This window comes from Paroedura picta, chromosome 3 (assembly GCF_049243985.1).
Source record: "Paroedura picta isolate Pp20150507F chromosome 3, Ppicta_v3.0, whole genome shotgun sequence".
Lineage (NCBI taxonomy): Eukaryota > Metazoa > Chordata > Lepidosauria > Squamata > Gekkonidae > Paroedura > Paroedura picta.
Window position 1 is genome coordinate 62,009,503 of NC_135371.1, and position 20,436 is coordinate 62,029,938.

Genomic DNA, 20,436 nt, shown 5'->3' on the forward strand with positions numbered 1-20,436 from the left:
CTGCCTTAAGAGCCAGAGCCAGCCACCAAACAGCTGCTACAGCTTACCTTCAGGCATGCTTGGCTGGTATGCTGAAGGAGAAATGATGCAGCTCCAACCGCTAGATGCAGTTTGCCTATCACCTACACTCTCTGTCAAGAGCCTGGGTATAATTCTGGATGCCCCCTATCCATGGAGGCCCAGATCACAAAGGTCACTTGCCAAACATGCCACCACCTTCAGCAGGCAAGACAGCTTGCACCGAACCTACTGGCACCCAACCTGGCCATCACAATCCATGCAATGGTCACCTCCAGACTAGACTTCTGTAACTCACTCTACACAGGATTGTCCTTGAGGCTGATTCAGAAACTCCAGCTGATCCAGAACATGGGAGCACGTCCTTACTGAGACTCAATGGAGAGCCCACATCACACCACTGCTCTCCAATTCCATTGGCTCCAGATTAGAAACCGGATCAGGTTCAAGATTTTGGTGCCAACTTTTAAAGACCTTAACAGTCTGGGACCTTTATACCTACAGGAATGCCTCTTCCGCTACCCCCCCCCCCCAAGAGCACTAAGATCCAGTGACCAACACATGCTCAGGATCCCCAGAGATAGGACTGGCCTCAATCACAGCCGGACTTTTTCAGACTTGGCCCCAATTTGGTGGAATGCTCCCCCTGATGAGATCAGGCCCCCCCCCGGAACTTCCAACAGTTCCGGAGGGCATGCAAGACAGAGCTATTCCACCAGGCCTCTGGTTGAGGCCAGGAAATTACCACTGAAGAAACAATTGGCCTCCCTCCTCAAAACACACCATAAACTAACTGTACAGCAGAAATGAAGCTCCCCCTTCACAACCCTAACAGAGGTGGCCTAATAAGTTAATAATATAATATAATATAATATAATATAATATAATATAATATAATATAATATAATATAATATAATATAATATAATATAATATAATATAACATAACATAACATAATATAAGATTTATTTTGGAAAGTTAAATTATCAGCTGTTATTAATATAACTTCACTGCATGTAAATGCCTGTTGTTACCCACCCTGAGCCAACTGGGAATGGTGAGCTATAAGAACAACATTATTAATATTCAATATTATTAATAATAAACTATCATAATTATCATCATTATTATTATGCATTGAAAGTCCTTGCACTTTGGTGGAAGCTTTTGCAAAAGCAATATTTTTAAAAAATCTGCACAGCCAATCCAGTCTCCAATGGCCAGTTGTACAGATGCTGGTGGGGATCAGTCAGAAGCCCTGCTAGACAAAACCCTCAACTGGCCGCCCCCACTTTCTAAAATGCTTGAGGGGTGCTAGGGAAGACGTAGGCAGCCACTACACTGGAGATCCCTGACCTAGGAGGACACTGACAGGATCTAATCCACTAGGCCAAAAGGGAAAGAAAAACAAGTATATGCTTATGGCAAAAACTGCCTCAAGACCATGGATAATTTCATCCTTGACCTCACAGGGAGCCTTGCTGCGTCAGACCAAAGGTCCTTCTAGTCTAGCAATTTCTGTTTCAATAGGGGACAGGAAGGAAAGAGCCACCCCTGCCTGGCTTTCATGGGCCATCTCCCCCCATCTCACAGACTTGAATCTCATTCCTTTTGGCCTTGGCCATCCCACATCACATTCCTGTTAGAGGGCCCAGAGAATATACAGGCACATTTTCCAGTGGCCCTGTCAGGCACCTATGGCAAGCCCTTACAGAAGGGAAACCTCAGAGTTCATTGCAAAACAAGAGCCTGAACAAAGCAAGCAAGAAAGCCAAGGGCAGCAGAAACCACAGCAGCATCACTGACCTACCTTCTCAAAGCGTGAGATTTTGCTGGCTTTGATGGCTGCAGCGTCTAGCACAAGTGGGGGGCCCAGTTCAAATATCTCGCGCAGCAACTCATTGTTCTGAGGATGAAATGGCAACAGTCACTGGGTAGGATTTTGGAGTCAAGAAAGAAACACGTTCCCAGAGACACCACACATGCAATTAAGGTCGGACTCAGAGCTCTAGCCTGCAGTGTTCTGTGTGCCAATGCATTTTCTTGAAGGCCAGCTGCCTCCTCTTCTGAAGTCTGCCACCCCCAACAAAATCCCTTTCCTCACCAAAATTGTAAAAATAGAGTTCTCAGTAGAAAGGCTTTTACCTGCAGGTGGTGCCGGACCCCTGAGCCAAGAGCTTCTTTGAAGGCATTGTATGTTCTTCTCCTTGCCCAGCTGTCCACATACATGCACTCCAGTCCAAACTTGATGGTCTCCTCATGACACTCCCCATTCTGTCACAAGGGAGAAGTGCATTCAGAGACTTGATGGAGAACAACCGAACAAAAGCCCCAACAGTTCTTCCCACTTGGTGGATGAGACAACTCAGCCCAGTGATGTACCACCAAATCTTTGGTAAAGTTAGCCACTCCAGGGACTTTCAAACTGCACTGCAGGATAAGCCAATTCCACAGAAATACCTAGGGTGAACTGATCTGCCAAGCAGTCAGCTGCAATGCAGCTGCAAAGCACCAGCCCCTAAGGGAATGCCTCCATTAATATGATTCCCCTCTGCCCTTCATGCAATTAGCCCAGTCCTCTGAATTTCAGCCAGGGTATTCTGAATGACAGATCTGGCCCATGGAATCTGAGAAGCGATACTAGAGTCATGCATTGAAATAGGAATAAGTGCTCAGCAATGCACTATCACCTCCTTCCCTTCACAAATGTGGGATCAAGGGAGCAGGAGGGTTCAAAGCAGACCTGAGTCCAATTTTGAGGACTCTAAATGGAGCGCTCTGCAGAGCTACATCACGGTGGCCAGAACCAGGCAAGGCACCTCAATGTAATGCAGCACATCCCGAAAGATGGAGCGCTGCTTCCGCCGGTCTGTCTTGGCTCGGTACTTGTTGCTGTCGGTGGCCAGGGCTTTCAGCTTTGTGCAGAGCAGGTCCGTTTCATCATAGAAAAAATCCTGTGGCAAAAAGGAGATGGGATGACAGCTAGAAGCTGCAACTCACAGTGTGAGGCCAAACCAAAATGACACAAGCAATGCAACTCTTTCCAAGCTTCACTTCTTGTGTCTCTTACTCCACGTTTCCTTTAGAAAAGCGGTCCCCAACCTTCTTCTAGTCGGGGACTGCCTCCGGGGGTGGGGGAGAGCCAGCGGCCCGGCTGCTGCAGTTGCTCATAAACGCACATGCCCAATTGCTGCGCATGCGCGTTTTGGCCACCAGGTGGCGCTAACATGCATGCGCAGAGTTGCCGCGCATCCGCGTTTGCGTAGCTGCCGCGCCGGCCTCTTCCCCCCCTCGCTGCAGGGGGGGAGGCAGGCGCAGCTGCTGGCGGACCGGTATAATGGCCTTTGCGGCCCAGTACCGGGCCGCAGACCGGGGGTTGGGGACCCCTGCTTTAGAAAGCTCATGGTGGTACACAGTGGGACCCCCAACCCAGGTCCTTGGATGGGGTCCACATTCACCTAATGTGACTAAGACACAGTTCTCTTTGACCAGCCTCAAGGCTACAGGGCTACAGGGATTTCCAACAACACAAAAATCCTCACTCCCTTGACCGTTTTCAATTCACTATGGTTGAAAATGCACTTGTTCCTCTATGCAGTACAAAAGCATCAGTTCAAATTTAGACGGTGGGGCAAGGTGGAGCTCTACTACTTGCTGAGTCTTCTGAGACTCAGAGGATTGTGTGACTACAAGCTAAGCCATGTCAGACTACAACAACTGAAGTAGAGAAGACAGGATCCCACTGGACTAGTGCTGTCACTTCTGTCTTGGCTTATTCTTGCTTACTGACAGCAGCCTGTGGTTCATAATAAAAGAGGAGGAGTCTGATTATTTGCATCTGAATCAGAAAGAGGATTGAACTTACCTCTATGTCACGGGCCAGCTCAAAGAGTAGCGCAATCGTTTCACCCGACACAATCCGAAGGTTGACGTTATCACTGGACAACATCAGAGGCAACGTAGGTAAGTGACTGCAGAGGAAGAGACACAAAGCAAGGAAGCACCTGTTGGCCTACAGGGAAGTTACTTTGGGAATTCATCCTTCTCTCACTCCCAAGCCAGGCAAACTTGTTTGGCAAAGGCCCTGGTGAGCTCTCACCCCTGAAGTGTGTTAAATCTTACAGCCAGGGCAGAACAGGAGAGCTGACCAGGTAAGAAGGCATGCTGCCACATGGGCAAGACTGGCCACTCACTTGTCCAGGATCTTCTTGATCTGGGTGCCTGGGCAGATGGTGAGGAGCAGGGACCAGGACTGGAGCGCATTGCAATGCAAGACCTGGAGCAGCGGGCTGTGGTGGGAGGGCTCTGATCCAGCTTCCTTGCTGCAGGAGGCACCGAAGATACCCTCTAGGCAAGCAAGACAGGAAACCAGGTCCTGAAAAAGAGGGTAAGTGAGCGGTTCTCACTGAAGCAAAAGGAAGAACTTCAGGGTGTCACACACCAGTTAACTTGTTGAGAAAAACAGTGATGAAATTGCAGGGAATAATTTATTCCTCAGTCATGCTGACTGTGAATCCTGAGAGTTATCACCTTCCCACCTTCCCTAAGGCACAACTCATTTCCTCAAGCTCCAAGAAAACATTGTTGCACTTAGCTGTAACTGTTCTTCGAGATGTCACTGAGTAGACACACATGGGAACTACACAGGCCAGCCCCTAGAAGATTTTTTAGCTAGCCTAGTTACAGAGCAGGAGGAGCCCCTCCTAACTGGAGACATTGGGAGTCATTTTCCCACCCAATAGTCACGTACTCCAGGGAAGGGCTCCACACTCTCCCTCAGTTCTCCTGAGCCACCACTATAAGTCAGAGAGAAAAATTTCCACAATGGAGGAATAGCTCCCAGCAGGGTAGGAGGAAGATTTGAAGAATAGTTACAGGTAAGTGCAACAGAGTTTTCACTATCCTTCTGTACAGTCCCACATGGGAGACTGGCCAGCTCACTCTAGGGTAAGCTATGCTCTGAAAAACAAGACTGCATGACTACAGTCCCCACTGTCATCTCCCTTCTTGTATTAACATCCACAAAGAAGAATAAGAACTTTTTTTGGGAGGTACTCCACTTCGTACTACTTGGAGGAATCTCAAAGCATCTTCCATTTGCATGCCCTTCCTCTCCCCACAACAGACACCCTGTGAGGCGGGTGAGGCTGAGAGAGCTCTGAGAGAACGATGACAGGCCCAAGGTCACCCAGCTGGCTGCATGTAGAAGAGTGGGGAATCAAACCCCATTCACCAGATTAGAGTCCACCACTCCTACCCACTACACTATGCTGGCTCTTAGTGATGAATGAAGCTAAGCCATGTCAGACTACAACAACTGAAGTAGAGAAGACAGGATCCCATTGGACTAGTGCTGTCACTTCTCCCAGGTGGCTGTCTTGCACACCTCAGCTAACCGTATGTCTCTTTGAAAAGCTGCAGATTGAGACCCTGTCAAGTATGGTCATATATGTAATGGGCCCTGGACAGATGCCTGTTCGTAGGCCCCCTAGACGCTAGACAATCCACCTAGATGCTATTTATAATGACAAATAATTGTGGGGTCTTCCTAAATTCACTTGGTTTGTTTAAATAAAACAGTAAAGCACATTTCACATCTAATGTGTGTAACTTCTTTTCTGCCTTAAATGAAGTGAGAAGTGAGATATATTGACTAAGGAAACTACCTTACGTAAAGAAACAAATGCTGGGTCTTAGCAATAAATGCTCTCTGGACATGGCATTTTATAAATAGGCAATCATCTCTAAGTACTGTAATTTCCCCTCCCTTTCCTGCAGATGTCATGGCTACTAGGAAGGAAACTTTGAAAGAGAGATGCTTCAGAGGTTAATTAGCCAGTACGTATACTAATATTGTGCATGTACAAGAAAATACAGTATGTTGATTTTAAAAGGTATCCCATTAGATAGAGCTTCTGCCTGAAATGTTCAAGACCCATTATCAGAGATACCGATAGGCTCATCCCCTGAATTTTTGTGGTTGGCCTCGTCATTTTGTGGCTGGCCTTCCTCCCATGACAGCCATTTTGTGGTTGTACCTACCACCTTGTGTCAGGTTTCCAAAAGAGTCCACAGGGTGAAAAAGATTGGTGACTCTGTTATATGGCAAGGGGGAATGGATGGAAGACACACAATGAAGCTGCCTTGCTGAAGCTAAGCAGATCTGAGTGTTGGTGAGACATTTCCCCATGGACTTCCACAAAGGAAGACAGGATATAAATGTCATATAAACCTTTGTGTAGCTTTTGCCCTAATCCATTCTAGAAGTCTGACTTGTAGTTTCAGAAAGCAAAACAAATCCCTTTTCAGAAACAGTTTTGAATTCTGACCTTGGATGCCTCGTTAACACTGGAGGTCCAGGTCAAGAAGGTAGCGGGCCAGGCTTTTTTCCATCTTCACCAGGCCCGGCTACTAGCGACCTACCTGTCTCCTGACCACCTAGCCACCACGATCCAAGCAACGGTCACCTCCAGAATAGATTTCTGTAACTCGCTCTACGCGGGCCTACCCCTGCGTCTGATCCGGAAATTACAGCTGGTACAAAATGCGGCTGCTAGGGTCCTCACAGGAACAGCTTGGAGGGCCCATGTCCAGCCTGTGCTGAGGCAGCTGCATTGGCTACCGATTGCTAGCCGGATCAGGTTCAAGGTTTTAGTTTTAACCTTTAAGGCCCTCCGCGGTCTGGGACTCACATACTTGATGGACCACCTGGCGCTTTATGCCGCCCGCAGGGCGTTATGCTTGGTGGGGACTAATTTATTGGTGGTTCCTGGTCCCTGGGAGGTGTGTCTGGCCTCAACCAGGGCCAGGGCCTTTTCGGTCCTAACCCCCGCCTGGTGGAATGAGCTCCTGGAGGAGCTGCGGGATTTTCCATCCTTCCGCAGGGCCTGCAAAACGGACCTATGGTTGAGGCCAGTGCCTCCCCTTTTTAGATTGGGCCCCCCCTCTACATCAGCAGTGACCCCTGGTTTCCCGGATAGTTCCGCCGCCATCAGGTGGGGTGGTTAGGGATTGTTTTTAGGTGTTTTGTATTAGGGGTTTTATGGGGTTTTTACATGTTGTTACCCGCCGCGAGCCTCAGGGGAGCGGCGGGTTAGAAATCCAATAATAATAATAATAATAATAATAATAATGATAAGGATAATGATATTGATAATAATCTAACTCCTTCTTTATCCGTAAAAAGAGACATAAAATGCTAGTACCCATTTGTTTGGATAAGCAGCCTCCCAGCCCAAGTGAAATACTTGGGTTCACTAAAAATTTACTTTGAGCCATTAGACTCTGCTTTTAGGAGAAAAAAACCATTTCTTTCATTAGCCAAAAACCTGTCAATTAAAACTGTAGCATATTTTACCTCCACATCCGCTGCAGCGATATAGCAGCACATCCCAAGAGCTGTGGCACACTAGAGGAGGTGGGAGGAGGAGGGAAAAAAAGAGATAATGGCAAAGCTATTTTGAAGAATCATTTTGAACATTTATTTAAAAAAAACACAGGTAAAATTGCTCTCCTACAAAATTGCTCTCCTCACACAGCAAAATGTGCTTTGAGCCAGAAGAAAAAGTCACTCACGCTTTGCCGAGCAACCGGGCTAGCCGTGGAGTCTGTCAGGATGCTGATGAGGAGGGGCTTCAGGCTGCGGAACACCTCCTCCCCCTCAGGCCCTGAGCCCATCTGAAGGCACAGTAGCGTAAGAACAGTAGCAGCAAGGGACTGTTCCTCCCCTTTACCTGAATGGAGGCAAAGACACAGCACATCTTGTACCCAAAAACTGAACGGCTAACAGGGCTGTAACACAGGTAAGCACCACAGCGCTGCTAATTTATAATGGGGGAGACAGACCAGAAGGCTTAAGCGTTCTCTCTTGCAACGTTATAGTTTCTCCCAGTACTTCAAGGCAATTTCCAAGACCAGAGTTATAGCTCTGTAGAGGGAATTTCAATGGCAACGTGTGTCTGCTGAGGTAGGGTTGCATTGGCACCTAAAAGCCAGCAGCATAAAACACACCGTACACTGTGGAGATGTCACAGAACTGTTGTCACAGACTTTACCGGTTCAGTAAGGATGGAGGAAGAGCCATAAAGTCTGCATTTCCCAAAATGTCTCCTTTACAGAGTAACCCTGAGCACATCTCCTCACAAATAAGTTCCAAAGTATTCAGTGGGCTTAATTCCAGGAAAAAAATGTCTTTAGGATTGCACACTTTGTCCCCCAAGTTCTTTCATAGTTTGGAAGACCTCTCCTTCAGCCCTCCTCCCTCAAAGAGCACCAACACGCCATTTATTTATCACCTCAATTCACAGGAGCCGCCATATCTATCAGTCTGAAGCTTCTACAGTAACTGCATCCTCCACGAAACAGAAAATGCAGGTGATGCCCAGTTTCCCCAGGTAAGCTAAAGTGTAATGCCAGTTTAGTAGCTGTGAGCCAGGAAGTTCTTGACTCAAAGTTTATTGAGCAGCCTTGAGCAAATCTCTACAACCTTCAGCTCCTTGTTGGAAAATGGGGTTAGCAATCCTGCCCTCCCTTCCTTCCAAAAGCTGCTGTAATTGCTGAGAAATAGCGCTGACACAATCCACATAAAGTACTTTCAAGTCCGATGCATTTCAATGGGAGAAACACAAGCTGTCCCAATTTCCAAACTGAAACCAGTGGGATTTAAAGCACTTTGGGTTGTGCCTAAATATCATCAATTATATAAGCAAAACACGACTGAAGACCAACCTTTTTTCAGGCACTTCTCCAAGGAGTCTGTCAGGGTGAGCCTACGTTCTAAGAGGAAGTCAAAGAGTGTCTTGGAGGAGAATGCGAGCCTCAGGCTCTCTAGAGCCACTTGTCGTGTCTTCGCGCTGGAAGAGTGTTCAAGGAGAGAGGGAGTTAAAACTAGTGCCAGTCTGGGAGCCATGCCTGGAGAGATGTCCCCACAAAACCCAAGATTTACACTAAAGAAGCATAATGTACTCCAAACAAATTGTGCAAGTTATTTAGGTTTTCATCCTCCTTGTAAAAATTTAAGATTTTACTCAGATTGTAGATGGAAGAGATTGCAATAAAACTGTAGATCAAAAGCAGCAAAGATTTATAGATTCAGGTAAGTGCAAGTTCGGAAGCTTTTCCCACCATAGAGACCCTGCTCAACCTCAGCTGTCAGCAAGTAAGGACCCAGGAGCAGATTTAGTGCAAGCAAGATGGAAACTGTATGCCTGGCCTCAGATTTTGAGCTCAGAAACGCTCCTCCTCACATTATAAAATCAGCAGGTACAACCCCCAAATAGTGCTTGGCTAATTCCAATCTGTTGGTGGTTCCCAGCCCTACAGAGGTGTGCTTAGCCTGGACCAGAGCCAGAGCTTTTTCAGCCCTGGCTCCAGCCTGGTGGAATGAGCTGCTGCAGAGACCTGGGCCCTATCAGAATTGCACAAGTTCTGTAGAGCCTACAAAACAGTGCTCTTCCCCCAGTTGAGGCCAAGGCCTTTGGACATCTGAATCCCCCCCTCCCCCCCGGTTCTCTGCTCCCCTTCCTGGATACATGAATCTAAATTTTAGACCCCTTGGATCCCCGGCTGTTGGGGGAGTGCTGGAGTATGTTTCTTAACAGACTACTTAACAGACTACTATAAAGATTTTATAGATTTTATGTATGGCACTTTTAATATTGTCAGCCTCCCTGAGACTATTGCTGGAGAGGAGTGGCCTAAAAATCCAATAAATAAATCATACGCTATTACGTACAACCAATATCCTATTTTTCAGTGGATGTGCATACTCCAAGAATCTAGAACCAACTTGCAGTTCTCAGTGGCACAGGCATACAAAATATCTATATCTATCCATATATATGGGGTCAGAGACTATGAGAAGTACCACAGGTACTTGTTGAATGTAAGCATGCACCTGCTAATGTCAAAATACATCTGATTTCTGAATTCACACCACGAAGCTATGTGGGTAACTAAAGAACAAGAGGCCAAATTGCAGTACTGAATGAACCCTTTTCACACCTGATCAAGATTCCTAAATCAACTTTCTTCATCCCACTTGCTTTCAAGGCATAAAAAGGGCCTGAGGCTTTAACACTCCCTTCCACACACCCCAACCAGTTCATAGGTTTATTGTGAATCATCAGGGTTACAGGGCCAAAAGGGCAACTATAATTCACATTCTGGAGAGAGGCAGTGCCAGCACTTCTGCCAAGTTCTTTTCAACGCAGCTGCGTCCAGTCTGCCTTGGTTAGCAATTTGATGCTACTGGCATAGCTAGAAAACAACTGAAAGATACCAGGGGCGGGCAAAGCAAGACAGGGATATAGCAAGCAATGAGAGTGCTCCCAGAACAATTTCTACCAACAATGCATAGCACAGGCCAGAAAAAGGCACAGAATTCAGTAACTTCTTTGACTAGGAAAATATGCTGACAGTCAGATCGGGCCCAAGGTTTCCTCTCTGTTCCTTTTGTCCCCAGCCTGCTATCCCTCAGCTCTGAGCTTGGAATGGCTGCAACCAATGCTGTCCACTTGTGGAGATCAAGCATCACAAGGCAGATGGAGCTGCTGCTACTTGCAAAAAGGCACAAGCTCAGCAAGATCAAATACTCTGGGGCTTAAGAGACCCCAAGCCCGATTGAGAATTGTGTTAACCACAGTTCTGGAAAGTCAAACTCCACTCAGGTTGCCCATCTGCTCAGCTCCCTGGTAATGGCCACTGTTGTAGGGCAGGAAGGCAGATGTGCTGGGCTCCAGGGGCACTCCTTAAGCTCACCTGATAACAAAGAAGAGGGGCGTGACGGATGGCAAGCACAAAGCCAATGACACTGTGCAGACCAAGCCACTGTTAACAACAACCATGGTTTATCAGAGGATCACAAATCCAAGTTCAGACATCACACTAAGCCACAGTTTAGATTCTTGAACCACCTTTTGGCACGTTAGAAGTTGTCCTTGCTATGGCAGGTGCCCCTCACCTCTTGTCCATCACGTTGTCGATGCACTCCTTCAACTTATCTTCCATTTCCTCTTGCTGTGCTTGCTCGTCCACTGCCTCACCACCTGAGAAAAGCAGGAGAATACCTGGGAACCACACCAGTCCAGCCCAACCCAGCACCTGCAGAGGCTGCCTCCTTCTGCAAGAAGCACAGCACCAGCAGGGCTGGAACAGAAGCCTTCCTCCTGCAATTTCAACAAGGTTGCTGCAGGGTGATTTTTTAGTTTTGCATGATTCCTGGCAGCTGTCAGTTTAATTGAATCCAACTAGATGGAATGATATAGTAATATGAACGGTTTATCATTTTCAGCTCTTAATAATTTGGTTCTAAGTCACGTGAGGGCTTAAAGGTAAAGCAGCATGCACATTTCACTATACATGAATACAATTAACCTAAGGGTTGTGGAAATCTGGATAGCTGTGGTCACACAGTGGAGTACAGCATCCAGGGAACTATTTTAATTCTTAGATATGCCACCACCACAAGTCTGCGGAAGATTAAATAATGTCTCTACAGCAGTTTAGTTAATGGAGAAACCAGCTAGAGGCCCAAAAAGACTCATCAAGGGACAATCTGAAAATCCCAATGCCTCCAGCCAAGACTCTTTCAACAGTCAGGGCCTTGAGCAGGATGGTGTTTCCCCCTTTGAACTGACACTCATCTGCTCTCAACGTTCTGTCCCTTCTGAAAGACATTCAGTTCTCATCATACCTTTCTCTTATGGCTCATTTACAAAGCCATCACTGTCCATAACTCCCCAAGTGGGTGTAGATTCCTTCAGTTTGTTAAAGGCCCAGTTTTGCAGCTTTTGAGATTCATATAGAGTGAGGTAATGTACTGATTACTGATAGCAAAGGAAGTTGTCTATTATTTCCCAAAGATCTGGGGCCTCTCTGCCCTTACAGACCAGATCTACTCTCTTCTACTTCTGAAACTGCCAGATTTTCCTTTTGTATCCATCTACCTTTCTCTCTACCTAGTTCAGTTAGAAGAACTTATTTAAAAAATTACAAACGACAAAAGGCCACCGTTTTGGCTACTAACATCATCCACACTCACCTGTCACTTCCTCTGCTACACTAGTAGTTTCACTGGCACTGCTGTAGTGACTCAGCACTTCACTAGCTGCCTCGTCATCACTGGCCTGGGAATCCATCTTGGCACTGCTTCGGGTCCCTGGAAGAGCAAATTAGAAGATTTGCACAAGGGGAAAATTCATGTTTACCAAAGCAAGACCCCTCCCCCCCGGCTGAATTTTGTGCTTTTCTGTTCACTTTGCTTAATATGGTCCATCAAAAGTTCAGATTTAAGTCACATGATCCCCGCACCAGTTCTGCTGAGTGAATACAGCCTGCTTACCAAGAGGTAACCGATTATAATCTGAGTGCAGCTACCCGACAAGCTGCTTAGTTGTATTAACTAATGAAATGCTGGCAATTTTATCAGATCTCCGTACCTGATCCGAAAGCTGAAAGACAACGTTCCACTTGCCACTTTGGAGGGCAGCATCTGGAACCCATGGAGACAACCGTAATACCATAGAGCTGGACCTGGTATACAGAAAAACTCTTCCTTGCTACATGGCTCCTTAATACAGACAACCAAGCAACCCAAAAGTTAGAGGTCAGTCCAGGAGATTGGATATATAGGCTCAAGCACTTATAGGCACACTGTAGTAAACTAATGCACCACTAGTGATCATCTGTACTGTTGGTGCCTTCAGTTCCCTCTAAGCAAAGTCCAGACATTCTCATCTGTCTCAGCGTACCAAATATCAGCATTCCTGGAGGAAACTTCAGCCCTTGACCCATTTCAGTCGGGTTTCCAGCCTGGCCATGGGGTGGAAACGGTGCTAGTCGCCATGACGGATGACCTCCGTCGCCAGCTAGACCGAGGCAGGTCACGCTCTTTATACTATTAGATCTATCAGCAGCGTTTGACACTGTAGATTAGCAGTCCCCAACCTTCTTGTAGTCGGGGACCGCCTCCGAGGGTGGGAGAGAGCCGGCGGCCCGGCCGCCGCAGTTGCACGTAAACGTGCATGTGCAGTTGTCGCACATGCACATTTTCGCCATTAGGTGGCGGTAACGCGCATGTGCAGAGCTGCCGCGCGTACGCGTATTCGCCAGCAGGGGGCGCAAACACGCATGCGCGGCAGCTCCGTGTGTGCGCGTGTGCGTCGCTGGCGTGTCGGTGGTTGCGCCTGCCTCTTCCCCCCTCTCGCTGCGGGGGGGAGGCAGGCGCAGCCGCTGGCGGACTGGTACCATGGCCTTTGCGGCCTGGTACCGGGCCGTGGAACGGGGGTTGAGGACCCTTCCTGTAGACCATGAGCTCCTAGCTCACCGCCTTGCCGATGCTGGGATACGGGGGGCAGCTCTCAAGTGGCTGATCTCCTTCCTCCAGGGTCATGGACAGAGGGTTGAAATAGGAGAGAGAGAGTATCCAACCGTCATTAGCTCACATGTGGAGTCCCACAGGGAGCAGTCCTCTCTCCTATTCTATTTAACATCTTCATGCACCCTCTGGCTCAGCTGTTATGGAGGTTTGGGCTGGGTTGCCACCAATATGCAGATGACACCTAGCTCTTCCTCCTAATGGATGACCGCCCCGTTTCCTCCCCAGAAATCTTAGCCAGATGCCTGGAAGAACTGGCAAAATGGCTCAAGCAGAGTCGTCTGAAGCTCAACCCTACAAAGACGGAGGTCCTGTGGCTAGGTAAGAAGGGACCAAGAGAGGAAGAGTGCCTACCCAACCTGGACAGAGTGCGTCTAACAGTAGCCAACTCTGCCAGAAACCTGGGGGGTGATCCTCAATGCCTCCCTATCCATGAAGGCGCAGGTCACAAGAGTATCGCAGCTGGCTTTCTACCATCTATGCCAAGCCAAACTACTAGTGCCCTACTTGGCACCAGAACACCTAGCCAGAGTGATCCATGCGATGGTCACCTCTAGACTGGACTTCTGCAACTCACTCTATGCAGGCCTACCCTTATTCTTGACCCGGAAACTGCAATTGGTACAGAACGCAGCGGCCAGGATTCTCACCAACACACCGTGGAGATCTCATATCCAACCTACACTTCAACAACTCAATTGGCTCCCAATTGAATTCCGGATCAGGGTTAAGGTTTTGGTTCTTAGCCTCAAGGCCATACGCGGTCTGGGCCCAGTGTACCTGAGACCGTCTCTCTGCCTATACCCCCAAAAGAGCAGTATGCTCTGCCACTGCCAACTGGCTGGTGATCCCTGGCCCCAAACAAGCACGCCGGTCCTCAACGAGGGCCAGAGCTTTTTCCATCCTGGCCCCCACCTGGCGGAATGAGCTCCCTGAAGAGATCAGGGCCCTGACTGAACTCCCACAGTTCCGCAGGGCCTGCAAAAGGGAGCTCCTCCACTAGGCATTTGCCTGAGACCAACCACAGGTCCCCCCCACCTCTGACATCCCCTCGATGGCCTGAAGCAGTCTGACCTCTCTAGGGAGTTTATCTTGTATGTTGTTATTGTTGGGACCACTGAAGTTGTTGTTTAGAACCTCTGTTGGGTTGTTATTGTTGTATATTGACTATGTTGTATGTTGACTCGTTCCATGTATCCCCTATGATGTTGCATGTAAACTGCCCTGAGCCATATGGAAGGGCGGTATAGAAATAAAACAAAATAATAAAAATAAATAAATAAATAAAATCTCTTCTCCAGACCTACCATATGTCTCTCCATACCTTAAAGAATCAGATCAAGGCCTTTACAGGAGGTCTTACTCCCAAGGCATTCTCCCCAGACCCACTGAATAGTCACTACCTGGTTTAAGGTGATATTGTAAAGTTGTGACACAATTCAAAGCATTGGAAAAACCAAGCAAGCTGAGGCAGTTTTGTGGAAGACAAATGTAATTAAGTAACAGAGTAGAGTGGCAAACAAGTTCTCACTCACCTAAAGGATGAAGTTTTGTTAACCATTCTCTCTGCATCCCTGGAGGTGCAACGGACAGCAATTGCCCTCCAATGCAGAAAAAACTAAGGTTAGTACGTAACATACAGCATATATATGTTGGTAAAATTAGCACTGTCAAGTTGGGCACACCCCTTCTTCAAGACCTGGACCAGGAGATAATCAACACCATATGGAATAAGTAAAGAAGGAGGGGCAAAGGGGAAAGCCCTTCTTTAACCATTTCTGTCCTCAGGAGGCCAAGAGCTCTCCTCACTTTGCTCAGCACCAATAATCAAGACATTTGGTTCAATCTGCTGGGATGGCTGGTTTTGTTCAGCAAAAAGTGAGCACAAGTAGTTGAACCACGTGGCACAGGGTTGAAAGAAATGGAAGACAAGTAGCCTTCAAGGAAGTAGGAAGAGGAGAAAGACTTATGTTCTTCTAGTATTTAACTTTAAAAAAATACAACCTGTTAATTTCAGCTGTAACAAAGTGGTAACAACCACTCAAATGTAGTAAGACATTGTCACAATGTACAGCCCATACAAACAACCCTTCTTAGAAAGTATCTCTGAACAGATGCCCAGCAAACCAGCTGGCATTCAAGCGCACAGGTGACAGTAAATTTTGACATTTAGTTGGTACCAAAGCCTTTATGTTACCACTTGCAGGTTTAAAGGGGGGGAGGGGGGAACAGACAATAATATTTGGAGGGAATCATCCTGTACATTTGTTTATGTATTTTTAATTTATTTTTGACATATACCCCACCACTCCCAGCATTATTTATAAAACAATTTTAATAAATAGAATTTCATATCTTTAACACTTAGGTAAAGGTAAAGGTATCCCCTGTGCAAGCACCGAGTCATGTCTGACCCTTGGGGTGACGCCCTCCAGCGTTTTCATGGCAGACTCAATACGGGGTGGTTTGCCAGTGCCTTCCCCAGTCATTACCGTTTACCCCCCAGCAAGCTGGGTACTCATTTTACCGACCTCGGAAGGATGGAAGGCTGAGTCAACCTTGAGCCGGCTGCTGGGATTGAACTCCCAGCCTTATGGGCAAAGCTTTCAGACGGCTGCCTTACCACTCTGCGCCACAAGAGGCTCATCTTTAACACTTAGTTGCTCTTAATATTTGAGCAGCAGCCTCCTGGGGGAATGCTGGGGAGGGGGAGGGGCAGAGGAACCAAGTTCCTGCCAGCACTCCCCCCTGCCCTGAAAACACCTGCTGCGGCCTCTCCAAGTCTCGGAGGGCCTTTTCGAGGCCGGGGGGAGTCCTGGGGGGAAATCCATACCTCCCCTCCCCCGCCCTGAAAAGGCCCGCCAAGATTTGGACAGGCCTTTTGGGGGCATGGGGAAGTGCTGGTGGGTGGGCTGCCTGGGGAGGGGGAGCGAGGAAAGGGGATGCTAGCACCCGTTATATTTACAGATGCAATGGGCTTTAAATCTAGTATAATATTAAAACTTTAAAACCATATAAAAATAGTCAGACTGTCATAGCCAAGCTGTTTCATTTAAGTGCTTTTGGGGGTTTTTTTGTGGTGGATATCTATATAGAGGGAGCCCAAAGAAAGTTGAATCAGGACCGTCTTGCTGTTCACAAATTCCAACAAAATGCCTGGCAGAAGCGCTCTGTCTTCCAGGGCAGTACCTGGAACTCACACAGATAACCATAATACCACGTATCTGGACATGGTGTATAGAAAAGTTATTTCTTGCTACATAGCACCATAATACAGACAAAAAAGCAACCCAAGCACATTCAACCAGGTTGGGGCCAGGAGTGAAAAGGCCTTGGCCCGTTGAGGCCAAGACATACTTCTTTTGGGTCAGGGATCACCAGTTTGTTCCTATTGGATCACCTTAATGTCTTTTGGGGTGCACAGACAGCCAAGGAGTCCCTCAAGTATGCCAGACCCTGACTGTGTATGGCCTTAAGTGTTAGCACCAATACCTTAAAGCAGATTTGGAATTCAACTGGAAGCCAGTGCCACTGGCTCAGGGCAGGCCAGATGTAGTTACTGGACATATAAAACATTAACTGGAATACACAGGTTGAAAGGACTAATCATTATGAAAGCACCGTAACATGGAAGTAGTTTCAACTACCTGGAGAAGATGCTGTTCCAGTTTAGTACTCACAGACTTTTATCAAAGCTACTACTGATGACATCAAGCCAAGCTTCTTTCCTTTTACACATATGTAAGATAAGAGCAAATACATCACAGCAGCCTGATTTAAAACCAATCTGTCCCTTGACGAAGATACCGTGAATATAGAACAGTGGCTAAAATCAGACCAGGACTAAGGAAACCCAGGTTTAAATCTTTACTTGGCTATGAAGTTTCCTCAGCCTAACTCAATAAATGTTGGAGGAGTATCAACTGAAACAGGAGACACAATATGGCACACGCCATCCTGAGCTTCATGGAATTAGGGCAGGATAACACTACAAATGATAGACAGCGATCACCCAGCTTTCAAGTAAGTATTTGACACAATTTAAGATGTACAACATCTTTATTAAAGTATAAGAAATGTTGCTCCAGTAGAAAATTTAGTATTTCTTTATATGAAGTCATTAGAATCATGTCAACCGTGACTAACTAGTTCTAACTAGTGCTTGAGCCCATTGATACTTTTTAAACCAACAAAGTTTTATTCATGGTATAAGCTTGTACTTGAATAAAAGGTTGTTGGTCTTAAAGGTACCACTGGAATTAAACTCTGTTCTGCTGCTTCAGATCAACATGGCTCCCTACCTGAATCTATTTCTGAAAAGTTCATGTTATCTATCTTGTTCATAAATTTCAGCCAGGATCACATGTGGTTCTGACAGCTGCGCTTTTTAGCATACAAAAGAAATAGAAACTGTTTTTAGTAAGATATTTAACAGCTAAGACAGAAAACATTTATTCAATGTGACTGGCAGATTGATTTGGTCTATCAAAGACATTGCATTTCAGTGACAGACTTGTTTGACTTTGCTAGTTATGGCTTTCCCTTGGAATTCACAGCCACAGAATTCTTGACAGATACATTTATCATATTCAAAATTCATGGAAAGAATATTGATTTTCACTAGTTAAAAACCTACATCTGCTGAATTACCAGGTCCAGCATGATTTGTTCACACTCCACTTTCAACTGTGGGCGAAGAAGGTTAATCAGTCTCCCAGCTAACACATCATTTTAAGTGTAAGGAGGGCTCAAATCGTGAAAGTAGAATTTTATCATTCAACTTTTTTCAAAAAGTTACTGCCAGAAGTTTGGGACATCCAAGTATAGACTAAAATATTTGATATACAAGGATGAACTTGTTCTTTTGTAAAATTCTGACCGATGAAATAGCTGATTTTTTGTTGTTATAATTTCTGACAAACAATTTCTGACAAACAAAGCCTTATTCTAGGATCCTGCTTGAAACCAGGAAAGAAATATCACCAAATAGTTGCATTCATCTATTAGGAAAAGTAAGTTGATGATCATTTCTGAAAGGTATAAAGCCTGCTTCTACCATAAGATCTCCATATATGCTTTCCTCTAACAATATGGAACATTCTCCTCTATGGTCTGCATTGTGTTAATACACCTTATGATTTGAGTCCACAGGAATTTACTGAGACAAAGGCTCAAGCTGACTAACTCAAAATAAATTTTAAGCAGTCTTTGTTAACTAGAGGACACTGCAGCTACCAGGTGGATCAAAGTGGGATGAAATATCACACCTTCTAATCTGAGATCTCGTCTGCCATTCCATGGAGAAATCCTAGGAGATACAGCTCTATACTAATCATAGGGATGCACCATTGTCAATTGGTTGTTCAAACAGTGCTGATTTCAATTTCCTTCAGAGCTAAAGGCAGGTTCTTACGCTTCCTGGAGGGACCAAGAACTAATTGGGCTTAGCTCAGTTCCAATATTTTCCCAATGCCTGCCTTTCAAGGAGGCGGATAACACCTATTCTGAGAGCTACGATTTGTCAACCAGTTATTGATCCACCTGATAGAATTAGGATCCATATTGCATTTTACCAACTTTCTCAGTTTCTACCAATTTACTCCCCCCCCCTCCACAAAAAAATCCTCATCCACTCTAATGTCATTGCTGCTTATAATTTACACAGGAGTTTTGGTGTGCAAACTTCATAGTGGTTCTTACCATTTTAAAATTGCCAGCAGTTATTATGGGCATTAAAATTCCTTGGAAAAACCAAGGCAAAGGAGATGATTACCTGTGCTAGTAGTCAATATGTATGGTTACCAAACTCACTGTAACTCTGATTACTGGACTACGTAACGCCCTGAATAAATTTTTGTTCGTCTTAAAAGTGCTACTGGACTCTGATTTTATTGTGCTACTTCAGACCAACATGGCTACCCATCTGAATCTATTAATTCACTTGAATCCAGAGAGAATTTGAATTTATGCTTCCCGGATTCAAATGAAACATTTTTATTAGTAGTTACATGGTCCATTGGCCAGATACAATAAGCTTAATTCTGTTAAGTTGCCCAATGTATTCTAGCGGCAGAACCTGCAAAGCTTTTGAGGCAAAACATAATTCTATGAGGTCGTAGACTTAAGCAGCAACATTCACCAATTCTCCCTGGCTGATGGGCACAACCAGTGTGTACACTGAAGCAGCTCAAGCATGCTCAGCTGCCCAAGAGAGCGCTTCACCTCAGCTAGCCTCAAGGAAAAGAGAAGGTGCCTGGGAAGGAAGCCAAGTAGCTGCGCCAGCCACACTCTTTGCCGGCTGTACTCTCAGAGAATGTGACAACTAGGCTACAAACAGCTCAAACACAGCAATGAGGTATTTAAAATACTCTGCTGTAATTAAGATGGTGCTATAATAGCAACAAAGAATATGCGCTACAATGGATGGGCAAGCTTTTGAGTTAAACATAACACTTTCTCAGCTACCAATCTGCGCCAAAAAAACCAAATGATGTTTTCCATTTTAAAAAAGGTAAAGGTATCCCCTGTGCAAGCACCGAGTCATGTCTGACCCTTGGGATGACGCCCTCTAGCGTTTTCATGGCAGACTCAATACGGGGTGGTTTGCCAGTGCCTTCCCCAGTCATTACCGTTTACCCCCCAGCAAGCTGGGTACTCATTTTACCGGCCTCGGAAGGATGGAAGGCTGAGTCGACCTTAAGCCGGCTGCTGGGATAGAACTCCCAGCCTCATGGGCAGAGCTTCAGACAGTGTGTCTGCTGCCTTACCACTCTGCGCCACAAGAGGCTCAAGAGGTTTTCCATTTAAATTATCTCAATTTTCCCCTTAAAACTAGTGTCCCAAACATAGTGGATTGGGGCCACAGAGAGGCTAGATAAATATTTCAGCAAACTTGGGGCTCTCCACAGGCCTGTAGAAAAATTCTGAAAAGTTTCAAAAACTTGGGTAGAGGGCAAATATAATAAGCTTCCACCTCAGAAACGAACTTGCTTATGCCAGGACGGTAACATTGAGAACATCGAACATGTGATTTTTGATTGCTG

At 46.1% G+C, this 20,436-nt stretch overlaps 1 protein-coding gene across 3 annotated transcripts in view; it reads right to left on the minus strand.

Moving 5' to 3' along the window:
* The window catches only part of IFRD2 (interferon related developmental regulator 2), a 30,151-nt gene that overhangs the window by 2,515 nt on the left and 7,200 nt on the right, over positions 1 to 20,436 (minus strand). The window contains exons 1-11 of one of the 3 annotated variants that reach the window (XM_077325978.1): positions 14,929 to 15,057; positions 12,059 to 12,175; positions 10,979 to 11,063; positions 8,746 to 8,870; positions 7,594 to 7,751; positions 7,376 to 7,426; positions 4,212 to 4,393; positions 3,884 to 3,989; positions 2,838 to 2,972; positions 2,164 to 2,292; positions 1,829 to 1,924 (exon numbers count right to left, since the gene is read on the minus strand). In XM_077325978.1, coding sequence (XP_077182093.1) covers positions 1,829 to 1,924; positions 2,164 to 2,292; positions 2,838 to 2,972; positions 3,884 to 3,989; positions 4,212 to 4,393; positions 7,376 to 7,426; positions 7,594 to 7,751; positions 8,746 to 8,870; positions 10,979 to 11,063; positions 12,059 to 12,175; positions 14,929 to 15,031 — 1,287 coding nt within the window. In that variant the 5' untranslated portion in view covers positions 15,032 to 15,057. Of the gene's footprint in view, positions 1 to 1,828; positions 1,925 to 2,163; positions 2,293 to 2,837; positions 2,973 to 3,883; positions 3,990 to 4,211; positions 4,394 to 7,375; positions 7,427 to 7,593; positions 7,752 to 8,745; positions 8,871 to 10,978; positions 11,064 to 12,058; positions 12,176 to 14,928; positions 15,059 to 20,436 lie in introns of those variants that run through there. The other 2 variants (XM_077325979.1, XM_077325980.1) reach the window with 2 other exon arrangements.